Raw genomic sequence first — 17,371 nt, forward strand, 5'->3', positions numbered from 1 at the left:
GAATATTAATGGTGACGGCCAGTCCTGTGCCCCCTTTGGCCAGCATATTTCCAGGAATCTGCTGGCACGAGCTGCACTAATAAGTCACGAGCACCAAACTGAAGCATGCAAGTGTCTGAATTCCGGGATGTGGGGATGGGACAGCTTAAAACACTCGCCTAAACTTGATGATACTATCCGATCTGAAACCAAAAATAGGTCCTGGCAAAAGGTTTAAACCAGCTTCACACTGCAGGAGGCCACTGCTAGAATGGGGCCCTAGAGGCATGATTGGGTCATGGCAGCCCACCCACCTACGAATGCAGCCCATAAGCAGCCCCTGATCCTGCAGCCTCCCAGTCTAGCCCTGATTAAGCCTCCCTGCGGCGATGCTGCCTCCTTGATAGTAACTCACATCATAGTGTTAGGTATTTGAATAGTACTAAGCCACACACAAGAGCGATGTAACGCTATACAATGTCACCATGAAACCGGACTAAACCTTGGAACAGCAATAAACTTTGCAATGTTTTGAATACTACGGGCTGATTCACAATGCTATTTGTGCTAGCAAGTTTTTTTTTTTTTTAAATTTTTATTTTTGGTGCAAAACAAAGATAGTAGGTACATTGTCATCCATCGCATTTCCATACACAAGTTACTAGGTGAATGAGGTGAGACAGTATTCATAAAGGCAAAAACTTATAACATCCACATTAGTATATAGCATTGCGAGTTTCGTCGACGATGTGATGAGTAGGAATATACTTGTGTCGAAAAAATACAGTTTGCAATTTTGTGTTGTGTTGGCTACTATCCGTCTGAGTCTTGCCGTTCGCACCTTGTAAGAAACATAAAACAGTAAAAACAGCACACTTTAGTCCGGCACGTACTTGAGGTAGTAGCTTTCGGCACTCGTAGCACAGTCCATCTGTAAAGAGAGCAGCGTATTGTTGCACAGCCCCCCTATTTCCCACTCCCTCCCATGCCACCTCCCACGGCTGCACCCACCCACCTCCGTTGCGCTCGCCCTATGCACCTAGTTACAGCCCAATCAACGCTCCTCGTCACTGTCCGACCCCCCATCATCATCTTCCTCCAATGGTTCGCAGATATCCCCCCTGTATGCGTTCCAGGATTGCCACACCCCGTTCCATTTACGTGGGTTACCCCTCAATTTATACACCGCCCTTTCAGTCAACATGAGCATGTCCATGTTGCGGAGCCATTGGGGTAGCGTGGGGAGATCAGCCGACCCCCACTTCTGTGCTATGTCCCGTTACGCTGTTACCATCCCCACTGTGACCCAGGCTCTCGCATGAAAGGTGAGGTCAGTCGGCCCCCAGATGTTTAGCAGACAGAGCCGTGAGTCTAGGGTGAGGGTGGTATGAAGAGCTTGGGCCATCGTGCGTATTACCCGTTGCCAGTAGCCAACTAACAATGGACATTCCCACACCGTGTGTATGAAGGTCCCTTCTGCCCCGCAGCCCCTAAGGCAATATGGATGATCCGCCCTGTGCAGTTTGTGAAGTAATGTACGGGTGTAGTAGATTCTGTGAAGGAATTTTAGCTGCACTAGGCGAAATTTAGACGATATGCCTGCTTCACGGGGGGATGCCATGGCTGCGTTCCAGTCATTGTCATCCAGGTCACCCACTTCCGCCATCCATTTGTCCTTCAGTTTCCCCAGTGGATCAGGCATATTGTTAATCAGCTTGCGGTATGTCAGCGATGTCGCCCCTTCTTGCATGAAGTCAGTAAGTAGCCGATCCTCCAGAGGGGAGGATTCGGGCAGGGGTGCGTCTGGTGAGATTGCTGCCTGGAGTGCGTGTCGGACCTGGATGTATCTGTAGAGCTCTGTGTTCCCCAACTCATATTGGTCCTGCAAAGTGGCAAATGAGATCACTCCTTCCCTCGTCCACATGTCCCCCACCGTGGAGATGCCGATGCTGTCCCATTGTGTGAAGCCCTTGGAGCGCCGCAAATGGCCCAACGCCTTTGTGTCCCACAGGGGTGTAAGTTTCGTTATGACGCCATCCCACTTCAACTTTGCCTGCGCCTTGTACCATATACGGACTGTGTGTTTCGTAGGCCCCGTGAGTTTTGCCGCCACTCCACGGTGATACAGTGGGGCCAATAAGGTGTTGGCACCCAGTTGTGCCCTGTCGGCCTTGTACGCCGGGTCTTCCTGCGGGGCATGCATCCATTGGTTAATGATTTTGCGTTGGGCCGCCCAGTAGTACAACTGTACATTCGGAAGGGCGATGCCCCCGTCGTACCACCCCCTGTTCAGTTTAGTGTGGGAAATGCGGGCTGGCTGGTTGCCCCATAACAGGCCCGAGATTTGCGCCGTTATTTTCTGGAGGTAGCCATCCGGCACCAGATACGGGGCGTTCTCCAGCACATATAGGAAGCGCGGCAGAGCCATCATTTTAAATAGCGCTGCACGGCCAAGGAGTGTTAAGGGGAGATCCTTCCAGTGTCGCACGTCTCCTCGGAGACGAGCTAAGGGGGGTAGTAGGTTGAGGCGTGAGAAATCTGCCTCGTTACGGGTGATATGAATCCCCAGGTATTTAAATGACGTGTGGGCCAGCTCCAGTGGGCAGGAATCCGGGAGAGGCGGGAGTGGGCCTCGCAGTTCAAAAATGGTGGACTTAGCCCAGTTGATGGTGTAACCCGAGATTCGCCCATGAGCCGTACAAAGAGCCAGGAGGTTAGGGAGACTCTCTTCCAGATCTGTGAGATAGATCAGCATGTCGTCTGCGTAGAGAGACACTCTGTCCTCCCATAACGGGGTCCATTGTATCCCTTTCAGGAGCTGGGTAGTACGAATCGTAACCGCCAGCGGTTCTAAAACTAAGGCGAAGAGCAGGGGTGAAAGCGGGCAGCCCTGTCGAGTGCCTCTGCCTAGGGGGAAGGTGTTTGAAATATGGCCGTTGGCCGTCACCTGCGCCACCGGGTCCTTGTACAGCATTCGTATCCAGGAAAGGAACACCGGGCCAAAACCCATACGCGTGAGTACTGCAAAGAGGTAGCTCCATTCCACCATATCAAACGCCATCTTGGCGTCTAAGGAGAGGATGGCAGCCGGTTCATGCAGTAGTGGAACTCGCGCCAACACGCCATGCACCCTGCGGAGATTTAAGGCAGTGCTGTGGTGTGGCATGAATCCGGACTGGTCCGGGTGGATCAGGTGTGACAGAGTTGGCAAGATCCTGTTCGCCAACACTTTGGCAATAATTTTGGCCTCCGGGTTCAAAAGGGAGATCGGTCTATACGAGGTGCATTCGTTGGGGGGCTTACCTGGCTTCGGTATCGCCACAATAGTAGCCATCCGCTGATCGAGCGGCAGCGTTCCCTGTGTTCTAGAATCCTCGTACATATTGAGTAGGGGTGTGCTTAAGGATTCGGCCAAGACTTTCAACCACTCAATGGGTATCCCACTGGGGCCCATCGCTTTGCCTGGATGAAGGGCGCCTATGGCCATCTGGATCTCCTCCACCGTGAGAGGTGCGTCTAAATCCTCGGACATCTCAGGTGTCAGCTCTGGCAAGGGAACATGGGCAAGGGCAGTCTGCACCTCCCCCTCCTCTACCACTTGTGCTAGCAAGTTTAGCCTCCACGCACAACTGGAATTTTTTCATGGATGTAAAACCACATGTCGGCCTCAAAATTTGGTTTTCCGCTGTAAAAGCATTGACTCACACAAAGAATTTTGTGTGAGTAAGTCTACTTCCAGGAGTGAGACGTAATTGGGTCAACATCCTATGATTCTGGGCAACTCACTTTGGGCCAGATGTATCCAGCTTTTTTGCGTTCACAAATGGGCAGAATCGCAGAATCTGCACATTTGCGAATGCAAAAATTGCTTTTCCGACGTATGCCTACGGTGGTGCGAATGAACCTGTGGGAGCATTGTGTTAAAAAAAGCACTAGACAATACAAGCAGTTGCAATACAATAGCTCTCGTTTACACGAGTTTGAGCTATTGACATTACAAATGATGTTTTTTTGAATTTTGTTTGAATTTTTAAAACATAAATAAAAGGCATTCGAATTTACAATGTCAATAGCTTAAACTCACGTAAATGCGAGACCTATTGCTTTGCAAATGCTTGTTGACTCCTAGATGCTGGTTTCCAATTCTGACAGTGCACTGTGGGATGCTCACCAGACCTCAGTACTCTTTACACTAATACAAAGTAAAATCTAATGTAACCCAATTGGCAAGGACTTTAGTATCCCTATAAGTTCCTAGTAAATAGTGTAGGAAGCTGGCTCTTTATGTAGTATAACAAAAAGAGGTACACTGTGCAAAGAGTTCAGGTATCCCTTACAAGTGGACATTGGCTCCCTCTAGCAATCCCAAGGTTCTCTATTGGGGGCTACTCTGGTCGAGCAGCCTTAGACTTATCAGAGAGCAGTTATGTTTTAATGTTTGTATAGCGCAGGGCTGCCCCAGCAAAGGGGCGTCCCAGTGCTGATCTCAGTCAGACAGAGGGGTAGAGAGGAAGCAGGCGGAGAAGTAGATTACTTGGAAAAAAGATACATTTTTATAGCCATACGGAATGTCACATGGTTTTGGATGCTTCTGATGCTCAACGGGAGGGAGTTCCAAAGTTTAGGAGCAAGAGCTCAGGAGGCGCGCCCTCCTGCCCTAGCTCTCTTGACCCGAGGGACAGACGCCAGGTGCTGAACCAAGTGAGCGCAGATGGTAGGGGGGAGTGTAGGGTATGAGACAATCCGCTAGGATATCTGGGGATTTGGCGTTCAGTATTCCATGGGAGATGCACACAGCTTTAAAGTAGATTTGTTTCTCCACTGGTTGCCAATGAAGTCTGCAGATGAAGTCAGAAATAGAGCAGGGTCTGGGCAGACCGAAGACTGGTTGGCCCCTAGATACAAAGAGCTAGCGTAATCCAGCTTGGATAGTACATTTGCCTGTATAATAACCTGACGGGTGTTTGCATCAAAAAAACCTAGCAGGGGTTTGAGACCATGTAGGAGCCCAAAACAGACTCCAGCTACCACCTTTGTTTGAGCCTGGAAGGTCAGTGCAAAATCTACCCCTACTCACAGGTCTTTGACCGTCTGTTTGGGGGCAGGCGGGGGGGCCTAGGGTGGATGGCCACTAGAGCTCCCTCCACAGATTAGTGTTTTTCCCCACCAACAGGATCTCAGGTGTGCTGGCATTCAATTGAAGACAGTTAGATGTCATCCATTCTGCAATGGCTGTTAAATCCTCTTTAAATTTGAGTGTCCTCTGCGGGGTTGTCAGATAGCGTGACCACTAACTCTGAATCATCCGCATAAGAAACCACAGTCGAGCCCCTGTCCTTAGCGACTGCTGCCAGGGGTTGGATGTAAATATCAAATAAAGTCAGGCTTAGAGCAGAGCCATGAGGAACCCCTTGGCGCACAGCGTGCGTACTAGAGCAGAAGGGGTGGGGGGAGAGATGGGGGTTGCAATCACTTGGAAGGAACTCTCAGAAAGAAAGAGAACCAGCCCAAGGCTGAGCCATTGATGCCAATATCCTCTAGGCTCTGCAAAATAATCTGATGGGACACTGACATCTGTAAACACACTAACAATAAATGCTACGCATAACTCATTAAGGAGATCTACACTAATTTCTAAAAATAACACTTATCTTTATATAATTTTTGGCATCAAGTTCATCAAAATCCAGTAAGTAAATTTTGGGATAAAAATGTTGTTGTTGTGTTGTATAGGCTATCCTGTGAGAGTTAGGAGAAGAATTCAATCTAGTAGTGTGCAGAACTGGGTCAAATGTACTTGTGTGCTGAGGTGTTTGGTTACCGCCGTGTCTTTGCCATGAATTGTATATGTATACTGGGATTTGCTTGTATCTGAAGCTTGTTATTTTTATTAATAAAAAGATTTTCCCCCAAACACAATATTGCACAAAGGTTCGTTGTTTTCATAAAGCAACACTTAGTAAAATTTCTGAAGCACTAATGTTTGCTATGAAGGAAAGGCATAAACTGCATACAGGTACTTTACAGCGACTTTCGGTACCAATCTTCAGTACATAAGGTGAGTAGTGGTTTTCGTCACCGGATATACTTAAGGGAGAGGGGGCATGAGGCTGCAAGTGGCATCAGGAAGTTCACAGTTGTCAAACCCAAGGTGGGCTTTGTCACTGGAGGGTCTAAGGACCACGCTGGCACCGTTGGCCCATTTTGACTCGGGCTAGGCGACTCTGGTGCAGTGGTGCTTTCTGGTGTCTGTTTTAGCTGTCTGGTGTCCTCACAGGTCTCTTAGGGTGCCTGCAGGGAAGCAGCTCTGCTACCCCACAGGAGTTCCTGGGACTTGGGTGAAGTGCTGGCAGTCCTTCCAGGCTTTTGGAGGTACAGCAGCTGCAGGGTGGGTCGCCTTTGGTGTAGTTGTCAAGCACAGCAGGCAGACCGGCAGGGTTGGTGCCAAGTCAGCTGCTGCTCCTCTGGTCTTGCTTTTGTAACTCTTCATCGCCTGTCTTCTTCTTTCAGGTTAGCAGTATCTGATTTCCTGGTGCCACAGGCATCCCTAAATACTATATTTAGGGGCATTCGGGCACTTTAGGGTAGTAGCCAATGGGTTACTTACCCATGGGGTCACCATGCACCCTATATGACCAATTCCTGTGGGAAGTGTGCATAACCCTGTCCCAGATTTCCTAATTCTGCCATCACCAACATGGCAGACTTTTACGTTTCGTTTCCACATACGGTAGCCCACCTTAAGGGTGGAACTAGCCTGAGGGTGGACATGCCTCTCTGACTACTCATGTTCCTGCCAATCCATTTGCCAAATGGTTCCTGGTCCGGGGGGTTGGCCTCCCCTCACCTCTGAGGAAGACAGATAAGCATACCAAAGGTGGTGGGCTCTTTGAAGCTCCTTGCCTTGGAATGCTAATATTCGGTTCATCCTGTTTGAGGGGATGTGAAACACCCTCTCCAGAGCAGGCTTTATTCCTGACATCTTGAGAGTGTAGTCTCTCACCCCTGGGGTTCAGAAACCTGTTGGTGGTGTAGGTGGATTGTAGGTGGTGTTGCAGATTAATTTGAACTCATTTTTATATTTTGTGTTTACTTTAAATGAGACAAACCAAGGACCGCAGTTATATTTGGCTTTTCCCTATTTTTGAACGTGGCAATAAGATTTAAGGTCTTAGAGTTAAACTTAGTCATGTTATCAACAGTTTTAGGATATAGTCAATATTGCTTATATGTAAAATTACGTGTTCGGATTTTTGACTGGATGCCTTGGAGTGACTGTTCCTCAGCTAGAATTTTAAGTGAAGGATAAAAATATACTTACTAGATTTGTACTAATCTGCCTTTTCACCCACATGTGCAGGCCCTGAACCCAAACCAAAGCTGAAAGGTGACTCACGAACGTATCGTGTGTTCCTTGATCCCAACCAGTACCAGCAGGATATGACCAACAGCATTCAAAACAGTGCTGAGGATGTCTACGAGTCATTCAACCTAATCATGAGGCGGAAACCAAAGGAGAACAATTTCAAGGTAGGTGTCTGGTCTTGGTTCTTCTAATCTCTGCATCCGTCATATAGTACAGTCTTCTTCACATGGGGCAAAAGACACACTATTGATGGACGTAAATGCCAAACAAATCGAAACATTCGCCCCAGTGAAGAGATCTGGTTTATTTTTTCCAGTTTCTTTCGCTCACCATGCCATCCCAGTTTAGACCTGGCAAGGTCAGTGCAGAATCTACCCCTACAAATGCAAATCAGTCTTAACCGTGTGCCTTATAGGAACAGTTCAGCCCGAACTGCCAAGCCTGGTCCTCCCTGGACTGGAAACGAGCATCCTAGGACCGGTTTCAGGGTTTCACCCCTCATCAGCCAGGAGCTCGAGTAGGCGGAGAAGGGTAGGTCTCACAACACGGACACAGGTGATTCGAGTAACCCATTGGCGCTATTTATGCTCCAACTCTAGCTGAACCCCACGGGCTCATCCCTGATGTCTTGTCCCGCCGACCCCTCATGTGGCATATAGTCCTTGACCAGTAGGCATAGGAGAACCCACAGAGGTAACATACACCATCACACACATGACACTAGCATGTTTTTCTTCACCTTTTTAAGGTCCTGATGAATCGCGGGCGATTATAACCCATTGCGAGAAACATGTCGACCACCTTCACTCCTAGTCTCATCTAGGATCACCTGACCTAACTTGTTGACACCTAGCGAGCTAGCCCCTTGTTTTTAATTGCAGCCAGGGGACCCCCAGAATAAAGTGAATTCCGGTACCCCTTGCTACATTTTAATCTTCCATCCACATCAACACACCATCCTGCCCACACACCCCCACCTCACCATAAGGCTGTTGGATAAAAAGATCTCCGCCAAAGAGCCCCTCTTTGAGGTGAGCCCGTCGGGGATTGCACCGCCTCCCCGACGAGGAGCAACCGCCTATGATGAAGCATGACACCCTTCTGGGTGTGTGAGGCAATTCCATCCAACAAAATGGATGCCCCAGGGTGTTACTTTAACACCTTTGGTCACGCCAGCTAAATCTTCCCTAGCTCTTCATAGGAACAGTTCAGCAACCCCCCTTTGTGTAGACTCCCGTGTTACCATTGGGAGCAGGGTCAAGACTGATTTACATATGGGTGGGTTCAAACTGAAATAGCATGGGGAGCAAAAAAACGATTAATTTAGGCCCAGATCTCTGTACCGGGGGGAATGTATGACATTGTCCTGCTTTCTGTCCATCAATTGTTCTTTTTGCATTTTTTACCCCGAGTGGGACAGGTTTGCCCAGACGTGGGTCCCGTGCTCTCTATGCCGTTGGAGTCAAGCTATCCTGGTTGGTGAGTGGTGAAATCCCAAAACCGGTCCTAGGATCCTTGTGTTCGAGGTATGTGGGCTGCTGAATTCATATCTGTGCATAGATCGCCGCCTAGTGTTGGGTCCGGATGATTGCACATTGTTGTCCTGGAAGAGTCTTCGAAGTATCACGAGATAGGTGGCTCCTCCCCTGGACTACAGTGCGCATGGGCATCGACTCCATCCCCAGATTGTTTTTTTCCGCCATTGGGTTCAGATGTGTTTCGGTTCCCTCTGTCGGAATCGAAAGTTGTAATACTTACTTTGCTCGAGACCAAAAAGTCTTTAGGACTTGCGTCGGTATTGTCTATCGTTCGGGTTCGTATTTTCCTCGGCTCCGAACCAACACTGCCCTTCCGCGTGCTTTCGGCGCGGACGGGCCTACTCGACGCTCCAACCTCTTCCATCATGGAACGAAGTCCATTTAAACGGTGCCCGGTGTGTGCCTCGAAGTAGCCGCATATCGATGTACACCCGGTGTGCAATAAGTGTTTGTCGCCGGACCACGACGAGGCCAAGTGTATGGCCTGCTCCAAGTTCCGGTCCAAGAAAACAATCAAGCTCCGCCGAGCTGCGCGCCTGGAGGCCCAACGATCGGCACCACCTCCTACAAACATCTTTGACGCGGAGGATGTCGGGGACGACACTATCCAGGAGATCACAGAATCTAACCCGGCGTCGGAGGTCGAGGACGACTACGACGCGGAAGACGAGGATTTCGATGAAGTCGTCGAGGAGGTAGGGGACGACGACGGGGCCCTTGCCACCGTAGAGGATAGCTCCGATGAAGAGCTTCCTCAGACTGACTCCGGGGCCAGCCACCATTATAAGGCCCAGGTAGCCCAGGGATCGCCTTCGGGCCTTACCCAAAGCCTTGATGCCCGTCCCACGGCTCCGCCTTCCGGCCCGGCCACGGACATTGATACGGCGCCACTCACGGTACAGCCAAAACCGAAAGTGAAACCAACGGTCTCGACGCCAAGCGTATCGAAACCGAAAGCGCAAGTCGCGCTGGTCGGGTCGAAAACTTCAGAGGCCTCGGCGCCGAAGAAATCCAAGATGGCCGCCGAGCTCAAAAGCCACGCCAAAATGGCCGACCCGAAGGCTACTGTATCGAAGCCGAAGGTTAAAGGGACCAACGCAGCTGCATCGGCGCCGAAGACGGTCGACGCACATAAGAGTCGAGTCGATCCCAAGAAGGTCGACGACCATAAGAAGTCCACTCTCGACCCGAAGAAGCGGCAGGACGACCCCAAGTCCCTCACTGCCTCGCTTCCACTCGACAAGGCCAAGGGGGCAACGGCGTCGACTCCGAAGAGCGCGTCATCGGTCGCCACCTCAAAACCAGCTTCAGAAGACTCTCTCGAGCCAGTGCGTCCCTCCGCCTCGTTCACTAAGAAGGTTACGGAGTCCCTTCAACGTATTAGGGAGGGGGCCGCAGCAGTCGCCCAAGCCTCTAGAAAAACCGTCGAAGGCGCCAACGCCTATTCTGTTCACTTTGCCACCAAAAACGGCGCCAAAAGCTTTCACAGCAAAACCAGGGGCCGGAGTGCCCGTGAAGGTGTCTTCGACGCCAAAGCCATCGTTAGTGGTCCCAAGCCCACGGCACCGACCGCTGGCAGAAGAGGAGCGTCAGGAAGTTATCATCGACGCCAACACGGGCAAGCTCTCTCTCCTTAAGAGGAAGATCACCCCTGAACCACAATTGGAGCATTACCAAATTCCACTCAAGAAAAAGATGGACTCTGCTGGTGCCTCTGCCTCTATGGAGCCCGTATCACCACAGGCACAGGAACTTTCACCCTCTCATTCACATGTAGAGGAGGGTGACGGCAACGACGAGGATGAGTATAGCTATCCCGTCTACTCAGACCCAGAGGATGTGACTGAACCATGGTCTGCTGGTGGCGATCCTGGGGACCCGCATTCGGGACAAGAGCCTCAGCTTTTTTCCTCCAAGACTTCCCCAACAGAGGACTCTGCAGCTTTCAATGCCCTCATTGAAAGGGCGGCAGCCAATCACGACGTCGATCTCCATGCTGACCCAGTGGACGTCGACTTCCTCTTTGACACCTTTTCAGTCTCTGAAAAAACTGTAAAGACTTTGCCAATGCTAAAAGGGGTGTTGAAACATGCGGCTGAGGTCTTCAAGGAGCCCACCCGGGCAAGAGTCATCAACCCACGTATCGACAAGAAGTACAAGGCAGCGCCCACTGATCCTACTTATATCAAGGGACACTTGCCTCTGGATTCCCTGGTTGTCTCCAATGCACGCAAACGGGCCAACTCACAAACTACGGGTGATGCTCCTCCCCCAGACAAGGAATCAAAAGTGTTTGAGGCTTCTGGAAAAGGGTGGCTGCGCAGGCAGCCAGCATATGGCGCATATCCAACACACAGGCGCTACTAGCGCGTTATGACAGGGCACACTATGATACTCTAGAGACCCTTTTACAGCCCTTACCTGGTCAATATAAGGAAGCAGCAGAGATGTTGATACAGGAGGGGAAGCTTATCACCAATGCTTCAATTAAGTGCGCTCTGGACGTGGCTGACACCGCCTCGCGAGCAATTAACACTAGCGTTCTACTTCGTAGACATGCATGGCTAAGGATATCCGGGTTCAAGCCAGACATTCAAACTACCATCTTGAACCAGACGGTCAACCCAGACCACCTGTTTGGCCCCGAGGTTGATACCACTCTCGAGAAGATGAAATGGGACACCGACACTGCGAAGTCTATGGGTGCCTTGCAGTCCCAGCAGTTTCGGGGTGGTTCCTTTCGTCGCTCCAATAATAGAGGCACCTCAAGGGGTCAACTTTCACAGAATTAATCAAAAGTGGATAGGACACTTGTAACCACTAATACCAAGAGAAATATTTGGAAAACCCTCATAAACGTTGTGTATAACGTAAGCGGTATATGTTGTTGGCCGCCCCACACAAACGTTATGGCAGCAATCATTGGGTTTAACAATTTGTAAATTGCCAGCCTCACCCGAGGCGTTCTCTGGTTTTGTGGCAGTCTCCAGAGAATTTAGAGTTACCCCACTGAGAGTGCGCAAAAAGGTTTTGTTAAAAAAGCTTCCAGACGACTTAGATACTCTTTATTAGTATCGCTGGACTGCTAGGTTAAAAATGGTTGGGTATGCTCGCAGGAAGTTAGGTATCCATAGCATATGTTAATAAGATTGAAAGAACGTCGACATGTTTCTGCTCTGTTGGCCAGGGTGGTCTAAGAGCATTCGTCAGGACAAATACAACATTTAACACAGATAGAAAAACATATCACTATTTGTGATGTTGGTGGGTAGATTTATAAACTTATTAGTCTTACCCTTCTGTTTGGGGTATCTGAGGTCACCTCTAGTTAGGTGAGATTTCATATAAACCTTAGAGGTGAAGAATCAAGGTTTCATCAGGAGGAAAGGACATTGTCCCAGGCCGCTTTGGAAGTGTGCCGCGTCTTGTGCTGACTCTGCCTCCTGGACGCGTCCAGGAGGCAGAGTCAGCACAAGACGCGGCACACTTCCAAAGCACACTTCCAAAGCGGCCTGGGACAATGTCCTTTCCTCCTGATGAAACCTTGATTCTTCACCTCTAAGGTTTATATGAAATCTCACCTAACTAGAGGTGACCTCAGATACCCCAAACAGAAGGGTAAGACTAATAAGTTTATAAATCTACCCACCAACATCACAAATAGTGATATGTTTTTCTATCTGTGTTAAATGTTGTATTTGTCCTGACGAATGCTCTTAGACCTCCCTGGCCAACAGAGCAGAAACATGTCGACGTTCTTTCAATCTTATTAACATATGCTATGGATACCTAACTTCCTGCGAGCATACCCAACCATTTTTAACCTAGCAGTCCAGCGATACTAATAAAGAGTATCTAAGTCGTCTGGAAGCTTTTTTAACAAAACCTTTTTGCGCACTCTCAGTGGGGTAACTCTAAATTCTCTGGAGACTGCCACAAAACCAGAGAACGCCTCGGGTGAGGCTGGCAATTTACAAATTGTTAAACCCAATGATTGCTGCCATAACGTTTGTGTGGGGCGGCCAACAACATATACCGCTTACGTTATACACAACGTTTATGAGGGTTTTCCAAATATTTCTCTTGGTATTAGTGGTTACAAGTGTCCTATCCACTTTTGATTAATTCTACATAATTCTGGGGAACAGATAGGACAGCTATTCCTCTTCCCTCATTTTGATGAACTCGTCAACTTTCACAGTCAACACAATTCTACAAGAGCAACACCCAAACTTCTTATACCAACAAAGGTCGGGGTGGATACCGTGGCAACAACGTCAAAGGCAGAGGACGTGGAAATAACAGCTCCAGGTCCTCCACCGCCAACAAACAGTGACGCCTTGTCACTGCCCCCCGACCACGCAACACCGGTCGGGGGGAGACTCCAGCAGTTCCTGCCCGTGTGGAAGTCCATCACCACGGACAGGTGGGTCAGAACTCTTATCCAATACGGTTATTGTCTGGAGCTCACATCCACTCCACCCAACATACCCCCAAAAAACCGTCCTATGTCCGGCGAGCACTTGCACTTGTTGCAGCAAGAAGTCAACGTCATGCTGCAAAAAGGGGCAATAGAGCTCGTGCCCCTGCTGGAAAGAGGTGCGGGAGTGTACTCCCTGTACTTTCTGATTCCGAAGAAGGACGGATCCCTCAGGCCCATCCTAGACCTCCGGCCGCTCAATTTTCACATTCTATCAGAACATTTCCATATGCTCACGCTGCAGCAGGTTCTCCCACTGCTTCGGCAAGGGGACTTCCTAGCAACTCTGGACCTGAAGGATACGTACTTCCACATTCCACTACATCCTTCACACAAAAAATACCTCAGGTTCAACATCCAAAACCAGCACTACCAGTTCAAGGTTTTGCATTTTGGGGTCACCACGGCGCCCAGGGTTTTCACAAAGTGCCTAGCGACTGTGGTGGCGCATCTGAGACGTCAAAACATCCACGTCTACCCCTATCTGGACCACTGGCTCATTCAAGCGAAGTCGGCCCAGCAATGCGCCGACCACGTGTCCCACACCATTCACCTTCTGCACGATCTGGGGTTCTCACTGAATTACCCAAAGTCCCATCTCCAGCCCGCCCACATACGGCAGTATCTGGGTGCTACCATAAACACTCTGGCGGCCACAGCACAGCCAAATTCAGTGAGAGTCAGCAGCATTCAGTCGCTGACCCAAAAATTCAGACCTCAACACTCGCTTCCAGCAAGAGTGTTCATGCAGTTGATAGGCATGATGGCCTCCTGCATCTCCATAGTCCTGCACGCGAGACTACATATGCGTCCGCTTCAGGAGTGCTTAGCACGTCAGTGGACTCAGGCTCACGGGCAGTTGAAAGACCTAGTGTTGGTGAGCGGTCGGGCATACAACTCTCTGCATTGGTGGAATCCACGAAACCTTTGCAAGGGCCGACCGTTTCAAGAGCCTGTGCCACAGATTATCCTGACAACGGACGCTTCTCTCCAGGGATGGGGAGCGCATGTACTCCAATACACCGTGCAGGGACTATGGACGCAGCAGCAAAAGAAGATGCACATCAATGTACTGGAACTGATGGCGATCTTCATGGCCCTAAAGGCATTCAAAGTACATCTGTGCAACAAGGTCGTGTTGATCCGGACGGACAACATGACGGCCATGTACTACATTCAGAAGCAGGGGGGCACACACTCTCCGCAGCTGTCTCATCTGGCTCAGAGCATGTGGAAGTGGGCCATTCAGAGGAACATTTTCCTCATGGCAGAGCATCTCCCAGGCAAAGACAATCAGATGGCGGACCTGCTCAGCAGGCACAGCCACCAAATGCACGAGTGGGAGATACATCCATCAGTACTCCAACCGTACTTCCGAAGGTGGGGTCATCCAGAGATAGACCTGTTCGCCACAAGGGAGAACGCAAAATGCCAAAGCTTCGCCGCCAGGCTCCCACACCCACAGTCGCAGGGAAATGCGATATGGATGAACTGGTCAGGCAGATTTGCGTACGCTTTTCCCCCAGCACCTCTGATTCCGCTGGTGGCACGCAAACTCAGGCAGCACTCGATGACTCTCATCCTGGTTGCTCCAACTTGGGCTCGCCAACCATGGTACACCACGTTTCTGGAACTGTCAGTGGTACCGCATCAAAGGCTGCATCTCACACCCAGCCTTCTGACGCAGAGCCATGGCGACATTCAGCACCCAGACCCGCAACAGCTCAACCTGGCGATCTGGCTCCTGAAGTCCTAGAGTTTGGCTACCTCAACCTTCCTCCCAATTGCATGGACATCATTCGGGAGGCTAGGAAGCCCACTACTAGAGCCTGTTATGCGGCGAAATGGAAGCGGTTTGTCATCTATTGCGCAAACCACGACATTGATCCGCTAGATGCTTCTATTCAGAACATCATCTGTTACCTGTTCCATCTATACAGGTGTAATCTGGCATATACTTCCATTCGCATTCACCTGTCTGCGATGGCCGCATACCTCCAAAATAGACAGCACCTTTCACTTTTCAAGGTGCCTGCCATCAAAGCATTTCTGGAAGGCCTCAAAAGAGTCATTCCGCCACGGACTCCACCAGCTCCTGAATGGAACCTCAATGTGGTTCTTACAAGACTGATGGGTCCTCCCTTTGAGCCACTACATTCCTGCGAGATTCAATTCTTGACATGGAAAGTGGCTTTCCTTGTAGCAATTACATCGCTACGGAGGGTTAGTGAACTGCAAGCCCTCACAATCCAATAGCCTTTCTTCCAAGTTCATTCCAACAGGGTAGTGCTCCGCACTAACCCTAAATTTCTACCCAAGGTTGTGTCTCAGTTCCACATCGACCAAACCATTGAGTTGCCGGTTTTCTTTCAAAATCCAGAGTCACTGGCTGAGCGGATGCTCCACACCCTTGACGTTAAACGGGCCCTAATGTATTACATTGATAGGACCAAGGATTTTAGGAAAACTAAGCAGCTTTTTGTTGCCTTTGCACCACATCACAAAGGTAACCCTATTTCCAAGGCTGGTATTGCTAGGTGGATCGTCCAATGTATTCAAATCTGCTTTGCAAAGGCAAAACGCACTCTTAGCATTCCACCAAGAGCCCACTCCACCAGAAAGTTCGGGGCCTATATGGCTTTCCTTGGAAACATTCCCTTAGAGGACATATGTAGAGCAGCCACATGGTCTACCACACACACATTTACCAAGCATTACTGTGTAGACGTGCACTCCAAACAGCAGGCAGCTGTAGGGCAGGCTGTTCTCAAGACACTTTTCCAAACTGCTGCAGCTGGCACGGGCGGCCGCCGCTAATGGAGGGACTGCTATGTATTCTATGCACAGATATGAATTCAGCAGCCCACATGCCTCGAACTGCAAATGCTACTTACCAGTATGCATCTGTTCTTGGCATGTAGGGCTGCTGACATTCATATCGCCCGCCCTCCTTCCCGGCGCCTGTAGCAGCTGCAGTGTTCACATATAATTTCATGGCATGGTCATCATTCACTGAGTTTCACTCCATCTTGGCCACAATGGCTAAAAACAATCTGGGGATGGAGTCGATGCCCATGCGCACTGTAGTCCAGGGGAGGAGCCCCCTATCTCGTGCTACTTCGAAGACTCTTCCAGGACAACAATGTGCAATCATCCGGACCCAACACTAGGCGGCGATCTATGCACAGATATGAATGTCAGCAGCCCTACATGCCAAGAACAGATGCATACTTGTAAGTAGCATTTGCATTCCAGTCCAAGAAGGACCTGGCCTGGCAGTTCAGGCTGGACTGTTCCCATTGGGCGCTGGGTCAAGACTGATTTGCATATGGCTGGGTTCAAACTAAAATGGCATGGGGAGCAAAATAACAATGGATTTAGGCCCACTACTCTGTACTGGGGTGAATGTATGACATTGTTCAGCATTCTGTCCATCAATTGTTCTTTTTGCATTTGTTACCCCGAGTGGGACAGGTTTGCCCAGACGTGGGTCCCGTGCTCTCCATGCCGTTGGAGTCAAGCTATCCTTGTTGGTGAGTGGTGAAATCCCAAAACCGGTCCTAGGATCCTTATTTCCAGTCCAAGAAGGACCTGGCCTGGCAGTTCAGGCTGGACTGTTCCCATTGGGCGCAGGGTCAAGACTGATTTGCAAATGGCTGGGTTCAAACTAAAATGGCATGGGGAGCAAAATAACAATGGATTTAGGCCCACTACTCTGTACTGGGGTGAATGTATGACATTGTTCAGCATTCTATCCATCAATTGTCCTTTTTGCATTTGTCACCCTGAGTGGGACAGGTTTGCCCAGACGTGGGTCCTGTGCTCTCCATGCCACTGGAGTCAAGCTATCCCGGCTGATGAGGGTGAAACCCCAAAACCAGTCCTAGGATGCTTGTTTCCAGTCCAGGGAGGATCTGGCCTGACAGTTCGGGCTTGACTGTTCACATTGGGCGAGGGTCAAGACTGATTTGCATATGGCTGGGTTCAAACTGGAAGGGCATGGGGAGC

The 17,371-nt window shown here is 49.9% G+C and overlaps 1 protein-coding gene across 1 annotated transcript in view; it reads left to right on the plus strand.

The window, feature by feature from the left end:
• Positions 1 to 17,371, plus strand: part of AQR (aquarius intron-binding spliceosomal factor) — a 451,150-nt gene that overhangs the window by 209,630 nt on the left and 224,149 nt on the right. Inside the window, exon 19 of the mRNA XM_086937130.1 lies at positions 7,340 to 7,509. Coding sequence (XP_086793256.1) covers positions 7,340 to 7,509 — 170 coding nt within the window. The remainder of the gene's footprint in view (positions 1 to 7,339; positions 7,510 to 17,371) is intronic.

This window comes from Lissotriton vulgaris, chromosome 9 (genome assembly GCF_964263255.1).
Source record: "Lissotriton vulgaris chromosome 9, aLisVul1.2, whole genome shotgun sequence".
NCBI classification, from domain to species: domain Eukaryota; kingdom Metazoa; phylum Chordata; class Amphibia; order Caudata; family Salamandridae; genus Lissotriton; species Lissotriton vulgaris.